The sequence below is a fragment of the Pan paniscus genome, chromosome 15 (genome assembly GCF_029289425.2).
Source record: "Pan paniscus chromosome 15, NHGRI_mPanPan1-v2.0_pri, whole genome shotgun sequence".
Lineage (NCBI taxonomy): Eukaryota > Metazoa > Chordata > Mammalia > Primates > Hominidae > Pan > Pan paniscus.
In genome coordinates this window covers 66832678-66847502 of record NC_073264.2, presented here as the reverse complement: position 1 = coordinate 66847502, position 14825 = coordinate 66832678, and the positions used below count along the sequence as shown (strand labels likewise).

Here is a 14825-nt window from a genome sequence, read left to right as displayed (position 1 = left end):
CCTGTTAATTGCTTAGTAGGTATGACACAAAGTAGGTCAGTAAGTGCGAAGCAGTATGACTAGTGCTCCAATTAGTTAAAATGTGTGTAACTTTTTTTGTTAGATTCTAACTTTCTAGTGCAGTTCATATGTGCACAACTTTCTAGTTAGACTGTAAGCTCCTTAAACTGATTTCATTCTCTTCAGGACCTATTATAGTTCCAGAACTACAGAAATTTTCCAAAACATGATTGGAGATTTCTTTTGCAGAGCTGATAGACTTTACAAAGCAATTTTATGCCTGTTATTTCCCAAAACAACAACTAGAAGCTACCTCCATTTTAAAGGTAAGAAAAACTGAGGCCTAGGCACATTATGTAGTTTGCTCAAGGTATCAGCAGGTCAGTTTCAGAGCCGGAAGCAGAACTTAAGTCTAAAAAAAGTAGTGTTCTTTTTACCAGATCACACTACAGTAGTGAAACTCCTACATGTGGTTGCACAGGGAGTGCAATTCATATTGTAGATGTTGATGGTTTGTATATTTATTGAGCAATTTTCTGGTGGATGGCAGTAAGAGTTTTATTGATTTTGTTAAAAATCAATAGATTACAACAACTGTCTTAGGAGCATCTTTACCCAATTTTCACAAACGCACCATACAGATTAGCAGAGGCCCTAATATACTACCACCACTATCAAATTTTTCTCTGATGACTGTCAGTGTTTTGTGACGTTGGGCCTTTTTGGATTATCAATTAGAATCTAAAAGACAGGACTACTTATAGCAGGGGTCACTAAACATCTTTTGCAAAAGGCCAGATAGTAAATATTTTAGGCTTTGTAGGCCATACATTTAGGCTTTGTGGTAACTACTCAAGTGTGCTGTTGTAGCCCCCAAAGTGGCCACAGTCAATATATAAGTGAATGGGTGTGGTTATGTTTCAATAAAACTTACAAAAACAAGCAGTGGGCACAGCTTCCCAATGACTGACTTAGAGAATTCTGGTCATCTGAATTACCAACAGGAGTTTCTGGAAAGAGCATAACTTGTTAGAACCTGTTGATGCTCAAAAGGTGTGAAGCCAGAACTTGAAATTAGAGCTGATTTCAAACCCCTTGTTCTTTAAACTTTACCTGTAAGATGTTCTCATTCTTGGTGGTGTGACCTGCCACTATGTGGCAATCAATTGTGCAGTATGTTTGCGAACAAATTCCAGTGTTTTTGAATATCACTTAAAAAATAATGAAATAGACTAGATGGGACTCATCATGGTGGGTACTCATTCACACTTCTTTTGATTTCCTGAACGGTATGGGAAGTCCGACCTGAGCCAGAGTGGGATATCATCTCCACAATTTGGCCTCCAAGGAGACACTGACACCTCATTTCTCTTGGCTTTTATGCCCACAAATCCCTCTTCTCTTAGTTTAGCTGAAACAAAGCTGTGATTCTATAAATGAAACTTTACCAGGAAACAAAAGGTGGGAAAGAAAACAACAACAAAAGGAGTTTCTAAATATAAACAGGTGAGTTTGAACAGCCTGTTAATTAGGTCAGGAATTAAGTTACTCTATTTTAACAGAGGTCTAGGCAAAGACATAGTCAGCTGCTCTAACAAAATGACCCTTGTTCCTCTTGCAACCAGATCCAGCCACCCAGGTTCCTAACCCAGGCAGGTGCACCCTGGTACCACATATGACCTTGTTACAATCTCAGGCTCTACCATGACCTTCTTAGAAATTTAGGGCTGGAAGAGAACTTAGAAGTTATCTAACCCTTGTTACATACTTGAGGTCTTCAAGGCCAAGTCTGAGAGGGGCCCAGCCTACGAGCTTCATAGCATATTGTCATGAATATGCTATGAATATGCTACGAATGGGCTATTCTGAGCCCAGGATGACAGCCAGCTAAGCAGGTATTTCTGAGGAATTGGGACACGTGCAGCAACTGAACTTGAAAGCATTATGCAGCTGTTACCCTGTTACCAATCCTTTCCAGAGATATAATCTGTTTTATTTTAAAAATTTTTTAATGGGTAATTTTAATAATGTTATTTAACCCAATGTACCCAAAATATACTTTACATTTTTTCTTTATACTTTTATACTAACCAACCTGATGCATAATTTATATTTACCGCACATATCAATTTGCTTTAATTTTTATCTCAATAGCTTTTAGGGTCCAGTGGTTTATTGTTACACGGATGAATTATATAGTGGTGAATTCTGAGATTTTAGTGGATTCATCACCAAAGTAGTGTACATTGTACCTAATATGCAGTTTTTTATCCCTAGCTCCCCTCCCACCCTCCTCTTTCTGAGTCTCTAAAGTCCATTATATCACTCTTATGCCTTTCCGTACTAATTGACAACTTGAAGAATCAGGAGATGAAAGTTATTCCCCTACACTGTTTCAATGTAGGGGAATAACTTTCAATGTAGGGGAATAACTTAGCTCCCACTTTTAAGTGAGACTATATCGTTTTTGGTTTTCCACTCCTGTGTTACTTCGCTTAGAATAATGGCCTCCAGCTCCATCCAAGTTGCTGCAAAAGACATTATTTTGTTCTTTTTAATGGCTAAGTAATATTCCATGGTGTATATATACCACAATTTCTTTATCCACTCATTAGTCGATGGGCACTTAAGTTGGTTCCACATCTTTGCAATTGTGAACTGCTATAAACATACGTGTACAAGTGTGTTTTTCATATAATGACTTCTTTTCCTTTGGGCAGATACCCAGTAGTGGGATTGCTGGATCGAATGGTAGATCTACTTTTAGCTAGAGATATAATCTTGAAGTTAGAAAAGAGCTTTCCCAATCTAGTCCAGAGGTTATAAACTAATGGGCCATGGGCCCAAAGGAGCCACAGATATTTATTTGGACTCCTTAGTGTTTTATATATTTTTTAATTAGTTGCTGATACTTCAAAATCTGAAGATCTTGCACAGAAAGATCCACATTTTGCTTGTCTGGAAAAACAGAAATATCTGTCCACATTATGTCCTTAGAACAACAATCAGCTGAGGCTGAGTAGAAGCTACTTCCTTGAGACATGTGAAACTGAACCAGTCAACCAGATTTGCAAACCCTGAATAAATCCAACCAATTCATTTCACTTATGAAGAAAACGAAGTTCTGAGAAAACCGTTTGGCCTGTCCCCATTTAATGACAATATCAAAATCAGAAGCCAGATATTCTGAATTTCAGTCAGTGATCTTCAATGAGAACTGTTGCTTTTTCCCTAAAGAACCCGAAATACAGGGATATTACGTGCTTGTAGGCACTATGAGGAGGAAAAACAAAACTGAAAACTAGGTCTTCTGCCTCTGCACTCACTATGTTCTATCTCCTTACTGGGCCAGAAATTCTTATGCAAATCAATAGGGAGGTAAGACTAGCCAGGAACTCAAAGCCCAAACTTTCCAAGGCCTGTGATCCTGGAACAGCTCTTCCATGTGTCCGTGAGAGAGACTGGTGCTAGGAACCGGTAAGTATAGAGGCAAATTTTTTGTGCTCCTTTCTGAGCAGCGCACTTTAAAAATTCCATACAGTCTGTATCTGACATAAATTAGGGTATTGTAGCCAAGTTGTCAATTTCACCAATCCTCAAGCCACATGTCTATTCTGTGCAGGTCTATGGAACCTAATGCAGTCTCCTGAGAGCATAAATGAAGTATCGGGCAATTGGCTATGGCCAAAGGGGACTTGTCTTTTTCCCCTGAGAGATTTGCTCTCATTGAGGCAGAAGAGACTCTTCTAGATGCACCATTTAGACCCCAACACTTTTCCTGCTCACCGAATGTACAGTGACTGTATCCTCTCAGAACCAAATAATAATGACAATAATCATTGTATGAGGTGGCTTTTAAAATGTGCTTTTTTTTCTCTTTTAACTCTCAACTCCCTTAGAAGCTGGGGCTGTTCATCTTCTCAACTTTACAAAGAGGGAACCCAGTAAACAGGATTGGCTGTATATAACAACAACAACAAAAACCTAAAGCTTGAACAGAAAAGGAACTAGTCTCTTACTCATTTAGGTACAATGAAATCCTGGATTAGGGCTTTCACAACAGGCATGAATTCGTTAAGTGCCCAGCTGAGCACTAAATCAGACTTGAGTAGAAGAACTAGGAAAGCCTTGGTGAGATCTTTCGTAATTGCTTTGTCATTAATAAGCAGGATTTTGTTACCCACATTCAATGAGCCCACACTAATAATTTAATTCCAGGCAAGTCTCTCAGAAATAGGTCTTTCAACAAGGAAAAGACCCAAATCCTAACCTAGCACTGGCCACTCAATTCAAAATCATGCAGGATTTTTTAAGTACCAGGGCTTTATGGAGAAATTACAATAGTGGTAAGAAAAATGTCAGCCTTCTCAACATGGCAACATGTATTGAATGAATCACCATCATGTACATGATGATTACAAAGGCGATTTAGAAAGATGTGGTCAACAGTATTCATTAGCCCTTCACAAGTGCAGGTTTAACAGTTTGGTTACTTCTTCATCTTCTTACGTAAGGCTACTGGCTACTTGGCTATTGAGGCCAGAGTCTCAACAGGGGTTTCACAAGACTAAACCTCTCCTCTCCCCTGCTGTTTTTTCATTTTAGGTTAATGGTGGAGTAAGCACCCACTGAACCAATATTCCAACGAATAACAACCATAAACTCTCAAAAAAATACAAAAAATACATGAGGGTAGGAGACAATAAAAACAGGCAAGTTCTGAAAAGAGATTGAAATTTTAAAGAAGGGAATGGCACAAGGTGAGTTTCCCATTGTACAGCTTTTGGGCTGAAAGAAAACTGCAGTTTTTCTGGTCTAAGAATCAGAGCAACCACAGCTGCTGGAAAATGAGGGGGGAAATCTCAGAAGAAAGAGAGCCAAAGAAAAAGCACCACAAATTCTGTGCATAAATTCTATCCATCTCTCTGGCTAAGCCCTGAACTATGTGCGGCATAGACTCCAGCTAACTGAATTGAGATTTTCAGCTGCTGCCCAAGAGAGTTTACAGTTTGAGTCCAATAAAGTTAAATGCCTGCTAACACAAGCAATATATATATATGCACACACACATACACAATATATATATTTTTGTGTATATATTTGTATATATATATTTGTGTGTATATATATACACACAAATGTAATACACAAATGTTGTATATATATATTTTTGTGTATATGTATATTTATGTGTGTATATGTATATATCACAGCACTTTTCAGAGCAATATAACAGAATCTACAACATAAACATTACAATGTTCAGGACACAATCTAAATCACTCAATATATGAGGGACCTCCCCCAAAATCTGACCATTCTGTAAAGAGGAACAATGGAGACTAATTCTAAGATTATCCAGATGTCAAATTTACCAGAAAAGAATTTTAAAGCATAATTTAAACTCATTGAACATAGTTATGTGTTCTCTACTGAGAACACATAATTTTTTTATTTATGTGTTCTCTACTGAGAACAAATAATTTTTTTATTCACTACAGTTTTCAATGTTTTGTTCATAGTTATGTTCATCTGTTATGTTCAATGTTCATAGTTTTATTCACTACATAGCTATGTTCAACGAAAACATGCATGTAGTGAATAAAAAAATCTCAGTAGAGAAATATAAAGAATTAAGGAGAAATTCTAGAACCAAATGATAAAATGTCAAAAATTAACTCTTCAGTTGAAGACTCCCTTTGGGAAATACTCCTTAATTTATTTCCTTCGTATCTCTGTTCTTTGGTCCTTTCACCCCTGGAACTCGGTCAATTTAGAAGGAAAAGAGACTAACTTAATTTACCTTTGGATCTTCTATAAGGGCACAAATCAGATCCACAGTTACTGATGTTCCAATGACATATGAGATGCGAGTTGCAAAATAACTCATAATCAAAATTACCTCCGCTCAGTTGGAGATTGTTTCAAATGACTTTTATTTGTACCAAAACTAAATGGAAAACTGCTTGCTGACACTGTAGGAAGTTAATTTCTTTTTTCTTTGGGAGGCTTGACTTGAGAAAAAGAATTTAGTTAAGTTTGGTGGTGAAATTTTATATACAGTATTTTCATTTGGTGAAGATATGAAGGCCAGGACTAATAGCTTTTCTGCCTAGGATCCCTAATATTTCACACTAGGCCTGATAGTCGCTCCTACAGAGATGACATTTTTCTTTTAGAATGCAGTAACTCCTACCAGGCCTCTGTAGGAGGCAGGCTACATACAATAAGGAAGTGTTTTTCTGAGGAGAAAAATGATGCTCAGAGACAAAGCATCAAAGTCTTATTTTCTGAAGTGATTCTAACATGGAAGAATTTGGAGAAGATAATCCCAAGACTCAATCCACTGTGAGTCTCCCATTGGTCCCGCTTCTCACTTGGTCACCAAGTTCTGCACACTATGAGACATATACTTCTGAAACAGCCAGCTTCCCAATCCCAAAGATACCTGGTACTCTCAAAAGCAGGGCATGATAGGCTAGGGCAGAAATTGGTTCCTGGATAAAACAGGACCCTACTCACAAAAAGCGATAATAAATACATTAAGAAAGACTACCAAACAAACCTGAAATGGTTTTAGAAATGGAGGTGATAGCTTCTCTGGGAGCAAGGAGTTATGATTATTTCACTCAATTAAAACAATGTCCAAAATATGAGAATGAAAGCTCCCAAACAGTGTTCTTAGCAATTTTGTAATGTGTACCAATGAAAATTGGTTTTCAGTATTAAAATGGACCAATGTCTCTGAGTTAAGAATTAGTTACTATATCAGAAACAGGAAAAAAAACAAAGTAAATAAGCTGAAAAACTAAAAAGCTCCTCTTTTTATCACAGTTCTTCCACATAAGGCTGATCAACATATCCAATGATACAAAATTCTAGAAACTTTACAAAATTCCTTTTTAAAATTTATTTTTTGTTATCAAAGAGAATGTCCAGAAACATTGAGTACTAAAGAATTTGTTCATGGCATTGTTTTACAAAATTTTCTAATGGAGAGTGAATATTTTATTTTCTGATGTATTCTTCACTTATTAATGATGAGGTCAATGAACTGATGCAATTATTTAAAAAAAAAACAGACAACCTTATAAAGGAAAAAACAAAAACAAAAACAAAAAAAAACCAAACGTCCATTCTCATTCTGAATCTGTTGACTGGAGTGAATTCAGTGGTCACAATACCACCATCAAATAAGAATCAACTTCCTCAGAGTAAGGAGCTGTTCCGATCTTCTCAATAGTTCACATAGGTCTCTCAGATATAGGCACCATGTTTTAAGTCTCACACAAAATGTCTGTGTCACTTAAATTACACAATATGGCAGTGTTTGTCTTATGGGGACATACTGAAAGGGGCAAAGTAGAAAACAACCTGTTTGCATGTTATATGTGAGTACATTATTGTACTGTGCATGGGTATGAGGGCATTGCAGCCCTTGTTAAAGAGGAATTCCACCAATTGAAGCCTCTGTCAGTTCCCAGCTGCTCTTGGTGCTGAGAGTATCTACTCATATAACCTTATTTTGTTAGATCAGAGCCCTCTTCATCTACAGTTTGGCTCAAATGGTTTGAACTGAGTTTGGTCGAACTGAGTTTGGTCGTTTATCTCTTCCATCTGAGCTTTATTTCTCAGCCTCAGGATATGTGGGGTACTTGACCGTTTCTATCTTCTCTCGAACTTTGTAGGAGGGATATAGGCCCGTCCTTCCCAATTTCCTGTTGACACCTTTAGAATAGCCATCCCAATGATTTCCAGCCACACCAATGATATCTCCAGGTTCCATGGGAATTTCATCTGCAGTTCGGGGTTGGTGAGCATAAATGGCAATTTGATTGTGGGCATTCTGGCCCCCAAAATAGTAGATGTCATCTAAAGAATGGAAGTTTGCAGAGGCATCAGGATGTAGTGTTTGCATAATTTCATAAGCAACTCGACAGACCTTGGGAAAGAATTTAAAAGAAATTGTTAGTATATAAACACTCTCCTTCACAGCAATCTAAAAGCCCTTGGCCAAAAGGATGGGCTCTAGGAGTAAGAGGTTGAAAAGTAGTGGACTCTAGTCACAAGCTTTCAGTCCATTTGTTCTCAGAAGATGGTACAAGTCATTCTTCATCTCTGTGTCTGGATCCTTTTTCAAATAAAAAAGAAAAACTCATGAAAGATTATTACAATTAAAATCTCTCTATCTCTATATAGTACAAAAGAATTTAAGAATATGAATTAGTTAATTTTAACAAACATTTATTAAGAGCTACATACACAGTGGTCCAAGCTAGGCACTCATGATACCAAAATGAGTAAGACATAGTTTGTGCCCTTAAAGAATTTGAAGTTTAGGATTAGGATAAAAAAACTGAACACAAATGCTGATGGTCCCTTTCCTTCATACACTGTTAATCAATCACATATTCTCATCTGCTAATTTATAACTTGGTGTCAGAACTGTTTTCTTTTTTTTTTAATTATACTTTAAGTTTTAGGGTACACGTGCACAATGTGCAGGTTAGTTACATATGTATACATGTGCCATGTTGGTGTGCTGCACCCAGTAACTCGTCATTTAACATTAGGTATATCTCCAAATGCTATCCCTCCCTGCTCCCAGAACTGTTTTCAAGAGAGATTCATGTAATTACTGACAATCAACAAGCACTGGCAAGTGAGCTAAAACACATCGGCAATTTCTGTTCTAAAAAGTTTTAAGTGTGCTGTGTAGAGAGTGGCATGCTTGGATGACATAAACTGGGCAAGCCTTTGAGGAAATGCATCACCCTGATTACTATAGTTTTAAGGCTACTTAAAAGGTCCCTATGTCCAAAGAATACCCTCTCTGCTCACTGGATAGCAGGTGAAATTCCACAATCTGAGCTTCAATCCTTGAGGTTAATGCTTAGTAATAAAGTTAAACTAAACTATCACCCAATTTAAGCAATTTATACATCGCGAATAGAGAACAATGCAACTCAGATGAAATTTTCCTAAATCTCCAGTTGTGGTAATCTTGGTTAATGCTTTATTGTCACTATACCAATACTTTTGCATGTATTTAAAATGACGCTACTCATAGTAATTGCTTATCTGCTCAGTGGAGCAATTTAGGACTACCCGGCAGTCTTTTAAAACCTTGGCATTTATGAAGATTAAAAACTTGAATGGTGATATGGTTTAGATCTGTGTTACCTGCCCAAATCTCATGGTGAACTGTAATCCCCAATGTTGGAGATGGGGCCTGGTGGGAGGTGATTGGATCATGGGGGCGGTTTCTCATGGTTAAAACCATCACCCCTTGATGCTGTGGTCACAGTAGTGAGTTCTCGTGAGATCTGATTGTTTAAAAATATGTGGCACCTCCCACTTCTCTTCCTCCTGCTCCAGTCATGTGAAGTGCTGGCTCCCCGTTTGCCTTCCGCCATGATTGTAAGTTGCCTGAGACCTCCCCAGCATCATGCTTCCTGTATAGCCTGCAGAACCATGAGCCAGTTAAACCTCTTTTCTTTATAAATTGCCCAGTCTCAGGTATTTCTTTTTAGCAATGCGAAAACAGACTAATACAAATGGGGAGGCCTATTCTTAACTCTTATCAAATAAAATCTGACTAGGTTAATCATCACCTCAACTTAGAGAATCTGAATTTCAGAAAACTTGAGGGGCAATTCTCAAATGCTATATATAATTTGCAAATGAAACTACATTTAGACAATATTTTTAATTTTGCAGATAGGCAACTAAAACACAAGGAGATTAAGTGATTTATGCAAATTTTAGTGATAGAATTTCAACTAGATATAGAACCAAAATAATAGAAACCTTGCTTTCAGATTTATTAGTTCAACAAAGATTATATTGGCAATGTCATTTTACAATTGAGATCATTGGTAGAATACCGAGACTATAATAAAATAGGGATCAAAAAGATTTGGAACTTTTGAATTTCAAATTCAGCCAAAGGCTCATAGAAGGCAAGCAAAATTAAGTGGGACTCAGGAAAAGAAGAAACTAAATAATTAAAGCAGCTCCAATAATAGCAAACTACAATAACAGTGACAGAGGCTAATATTTACTGAGCTTTTGCTAACTGTCAGACATTGTTTTTAGACATTATCTAATGTAATTAGATTCCTTTCAGCATCCCCATAAAATTCTATCATTATGTTCGTTTTACAAATGTCAAAGGGAAGTTAAGGCATTGCTTAAGGTTATACTAATAAGTGGTAGATTCAGGTTGGAACCCAGGCAGTCTGCATATGCTTGAAACCGCTATATATATTTTCTCTTGTAAATCTTATTCTCCATGTTCATATTGTAACACCAGAAAGATATAGCATAAGACCAAAGACAGTCTTGGGTAAACCTGACAGTCTTCTTTTCAGGGTGTCTTCACCCACTCTTCAGTCATCCCTAGCCAGGAATGCAGGACCTTGTGTTACTCTTAGGATGACCACAATCTCTACTGTGACAATGAACCGTGATGGGTTTCCTCCTCTCCACTCTTAAACGTCTTACTCTCATAAAAACAATATCGCACCCTGTCCCACACCCTTAGAGACCTGTTTCTTCTGGGGATAATCCTAATAATTAGTGTATGTTTTGCTATCAAGAGTTGTTCATGTGTTAACCTTGGTGGATAACAGAACTGTTTTCTTAAACCAAAGAAATAACTATTATAATAATAGTAGAGATTTCAGACACTGAGGTGGCCCATTATAAAAATGACAAATGTGACTGTAGGCCTCTGCAAGCATACCAGTGCTACACAGGTGTGGCCCTTTATTTTTCTCATAAGAATGACCATTAAAGATAGCAGCTGAGCTTAATGAGCACTGATTATGTCCCAGGCAGTGTTATAATAGTGTGCTCTTCCCTCACCTTGTCTCAACTCATTTAACTATTATGACAAACCTGTGAGGTACTATTATTATTCATATTTTACAGATGAAGAAGCTAAGCCACAGAAAGATTAAGTAAATTTCAAAAAATAAAAATAAAAATCCAAAAAGGAACTAGTTAATGGCAGAGCCACAGTCAGAACTCTTTCAGGCTCTTGAGTGTATATTCCCTTAGGATAAACACCTAGAACAATGCCTGCCACAAAGTACGTGCTCAATAAGTATCTGTTGAATGAATATTGCTCCAGGCATAATACCAGCCCAGTAATGGAGACACAAGTCCATGGGTGATATTTAACCCTTAAGATCCATATATAACATTAAGAGGAAGTAATTTTAAAACTGTCTATATCAACCATGGGACAATTTACTGCAAAAGGCTAAAAAGATTACTATAGTGTTAATGTTTGCATTTAGTCACTCTATGCTTCCTCTCTTCTTTCCTTACCTACCACGTGGTTTAAAAGTTCAAATCACATGGCAGGTAAATGAAGGCTTGCAGCTGACGTCCATACTCAGGTTTGATGCTTGACAGGTGGCATGACTGAGAGCAGTCCATGGTTTGCAAAGCAGTGGTTGGCTACATGTAGTATGTTTAACTTTATTCTGTGTTGACATGGCACTGTATCATTTTTAGTACATCGTAAAGCACACAGTAATGGGTAACAGCAAAAATCCTGCCAAAAGATAAAACAGATATGACTGTATTAAAAAAAATTTTAAAAAGGGGGAGGAATCCATTAGTCTGAATTTCATCCCTTAGAAGTAGCGTGAGTTTACATAAGCCTCCAAAGCTTTCTCAGAGTAGATGGGATCTTATTTTTGTCAAAATAGATAGATAGGGGCAGGAGGATATCCTAGTGTGAGAAGTTGGAAGTGGCTGAGAGATCTGTGCACTTTTCCTGTAATCTGCTTTGTTTTACTATACAATAAGAGAATAAGACCCAGGTCTTTTCTTTGTTGTGAGAAACACCAGAAGGATTAATGCAGTAACAGCTGCACTGTACAGCACTCAGCATTGTAAGCTAGATAGAACCTCTGTGGATGCAAATACTTTTCTTGTCTTCTGCTCTGGGAAGTAATCACAGAGTTCACACCTTGGGATTTCAACAGGTATCCACTGTTGTTTCATGAGCCACATCTCAATGGAAATTCCTGTCCAGAGCCATCTGTCTGGAATAGTTAATGTAGTTTTTGGTTTTGCCCTCTGGGCTTCCAAAATCTGTTTCAAAGTGTAATAAGGGGAGTAGAATTGCGTGCGGATTTGGAATTAGACCAAGAGAGGCTCATGAGAGTATTGTAATAACTGCCATAAAGGGAGGTGTCATAGGGGGAAAAAAGGGATTTTGTATTATGATGACTTTTAATGGCTGAAACTACAGAGTAACATTGACTGCTCTTTAAACAATGTCTTTAACAATGTTAGTCTTTAAAGTGAGCATCTGCAACCATTTTTTAAGTCAGATTTCAGAAAAATAAAAATTGATCCCAGAACCTGATAAGCAATATTTTCAGAAAACCTTTCTGATACTGTGCCTATCTACAACTGGGCTGTCAACTGCTGTTATTCTCCAACTATAAATTCTTTGCTTTAGATTTAAGATTCAAATAAGAAAATAGGTGACAAAGGAGATGCTTTGCACATAGGCGATTTCCAGTAACACAGAATAGGATTAATGTATTTGGTAGAACGTTTTAGAACGTAGTTGCATAGCTTTCAAAATTCACTTGACGCACTTGAAAAAATGCTAATATTGCCTCCAATTTTCATATTAAATCCTGAGGACTGTGCTATTCAATTTATGAGGCTTTTAGGACAAACTTGGCTTTGAGAAACAGATCTGATGAAAGTTAACAGCAATAATAGTAACAAAATTAGAGAGCAGAGCCACAGTGTTGGCTTTTAAAACCTTTTCATTGAAGAAGAGAGAATTCCCAGACCTCACTTATGGATATAAAACCAAGAAAGATCAGAAGTCCTGAGACTGAGGGAGATAGGTCTAAAGATTTATGAGAAATCCCGATTAAGGTCCCATGACATTTTTGCCTGCAGTTTTCCAAACATCTAGCCTTGTATTTTTCCTTCTAGCGTGGCATTTCATTCCTGCAGTATTGTCTACAATAGCTCATGGTCAACAGGTCAACTCTTTCTCACTATTGTTATATGGTATAAAATTCCTGAAAGGATATTGTATAGGAGACAGAAAGTTTACATGAATAAAACTTAAAGATTGTCAAAGAATTATGAAGGAGATATTAAACTTGCATCACTTCCTAACATCTCTTGGCACATGAAATTATCATCTAAGAAAGTTGAGAGTTGGTTATCCATGTTTTTATTCTGGGCTGAACTTATTGTCAGTGTTTATCTTCTGTCACTCTTCTGGATGTATGGCTTTAGTCTTCCTCCATTTTCTAGAATGCTTATGACATATATAGGAAAGTCTGAAGATTAATTTCACTAAAGTCAACACACACACATTTACTTCAAATACTAAGTCTTCACTCACCTTTTGGGAATGAAGAACTTTTGTTTCTGAAAAATCACATCATATGGCAATATTCTCTTTCAATAAGCTAAACAAAATGAAGTTGAGGTGGTACATTGGCCCAGAGAAATTGTACATGCTGAATGTTAACAGTTCCTCTTCTTTACGGACCCTAAGCATTACCCGTAACCACAAGCAGAGCTAATGGAGGCCTTGACTAGCTCGTTTCATGCTCCTTCTAAAATGTGAGAGCATACAGTCTGAAATGAAGCCATGTGAAAAAGAGCTGCAAAATAAATACTATAGAGTGTCTCTAACAGGCAGAGATATTCCTATAACTATTCATATATATAATAATAGCAGCTAATGTGTTTAACACTGTATTGCTAGGTACTATTCGCAGTGCTTTACTTTTCAAAACTCCTTAATCCTCAAAAAGACTCTATACTATAGGTACTATTATTTTTTCACATGTAGAAAAATAAACCAGTTAAGAAATAGGCTAAGCAATTTGTTCAAGGACACACAGCCAGTAATTGGTCAAAGTTGGATGCAAATACAGATATCCTGACTCTACAGCACAGGTTGCCTCTTTCTTGTTCTGTGATCAGTGGTCAATGGTTTGGCATTTTATCCCATCAGTGACTTTTTCTCACGCTCTATTGGCAATGATGGCAAGATATTTCTAGGGCATTTTCAAACAATTCCAATTTTGGTTTATGTAAAGGAATCTACATAATAATCCTGCAAACAATTTCATTCACACTACAAAAACATTAAACTTTACTAAATACTTCTTTACTAAAAATATTTGAGAAAAATAATGAGGTGCAAGTAAGCTCAAAGATTTATCACTGAATATGGAATTACTCTACAATTTCAAATGCTACAGCGGTTAGTCATCAAATAAGGTACATGATAAGGAGGTAATCACATTAGGCAAACTGCTACTGACTATATAAATGTAAGGTATTTCTACTGTTAAAATTTTATTGTGAATCCTAACATAAAATATTTTGAGGTATTCAAGTCTATTTTGGGTTATGAAATACTGTTTTAATTTTGCTTAGGTTCAAATGAGTGAAATTATTTTGGGCAAACTTTGACTGCCAGAAGTTTTTAGGAACAATGTGAAATATAAGTATGAGCCTTATTCCTTTGGATACAGAAAGTCTTCTCAGCACCACTCTTTCTTCATATGAATTGCTTCTCTGGACCCAAGTTCTGAATACACTGAAGTTGACATTATGCATAAAACCAAACAAAGTAATAGAACAATATTCTCCTCAAGCCTAGACAGAATTCTACCATCATGAAGTGACAGAGATCCTGATTTGTAGGTCAAAATTGGAGTTATGAGGATCCAAAATTCTAAAGTACAACTTCAAAAAGGAAAAAAAAATAGTAAAGCAAAAAATTTTCTTTCTATTCCAGAATAAGCCTAATG

General features: G+C 36.8%; 1 protein-coding gene across 13 annotated transcripts in view; it reads right to left on the bottom strand.

The window, feature by feature from the left end:
- Positions 1-6895: 6895 nt before the first annotated feature.
- Positions 6896-14825, bottom strand: part of FUT8 (fucosyltransferase 8) — a 395429-nt gene continuing 387499 nt past the window's right edge. For all 13 annotated transcript variants that reach the window (XM_063596244.1, XM_063596245.1, XM_063596242.1 and 10 more), the window contains one exon: positions 6896-7942. In XM_063596244.1, the coding sequence (XP_063452314.1) occupies positions 7625-7942 (318 nt within the window). In that variant the 3' untranslated portion in view covers positions 6896-7624. The remainder of the gene's footprint in view (positions 7943-14825) is intronic.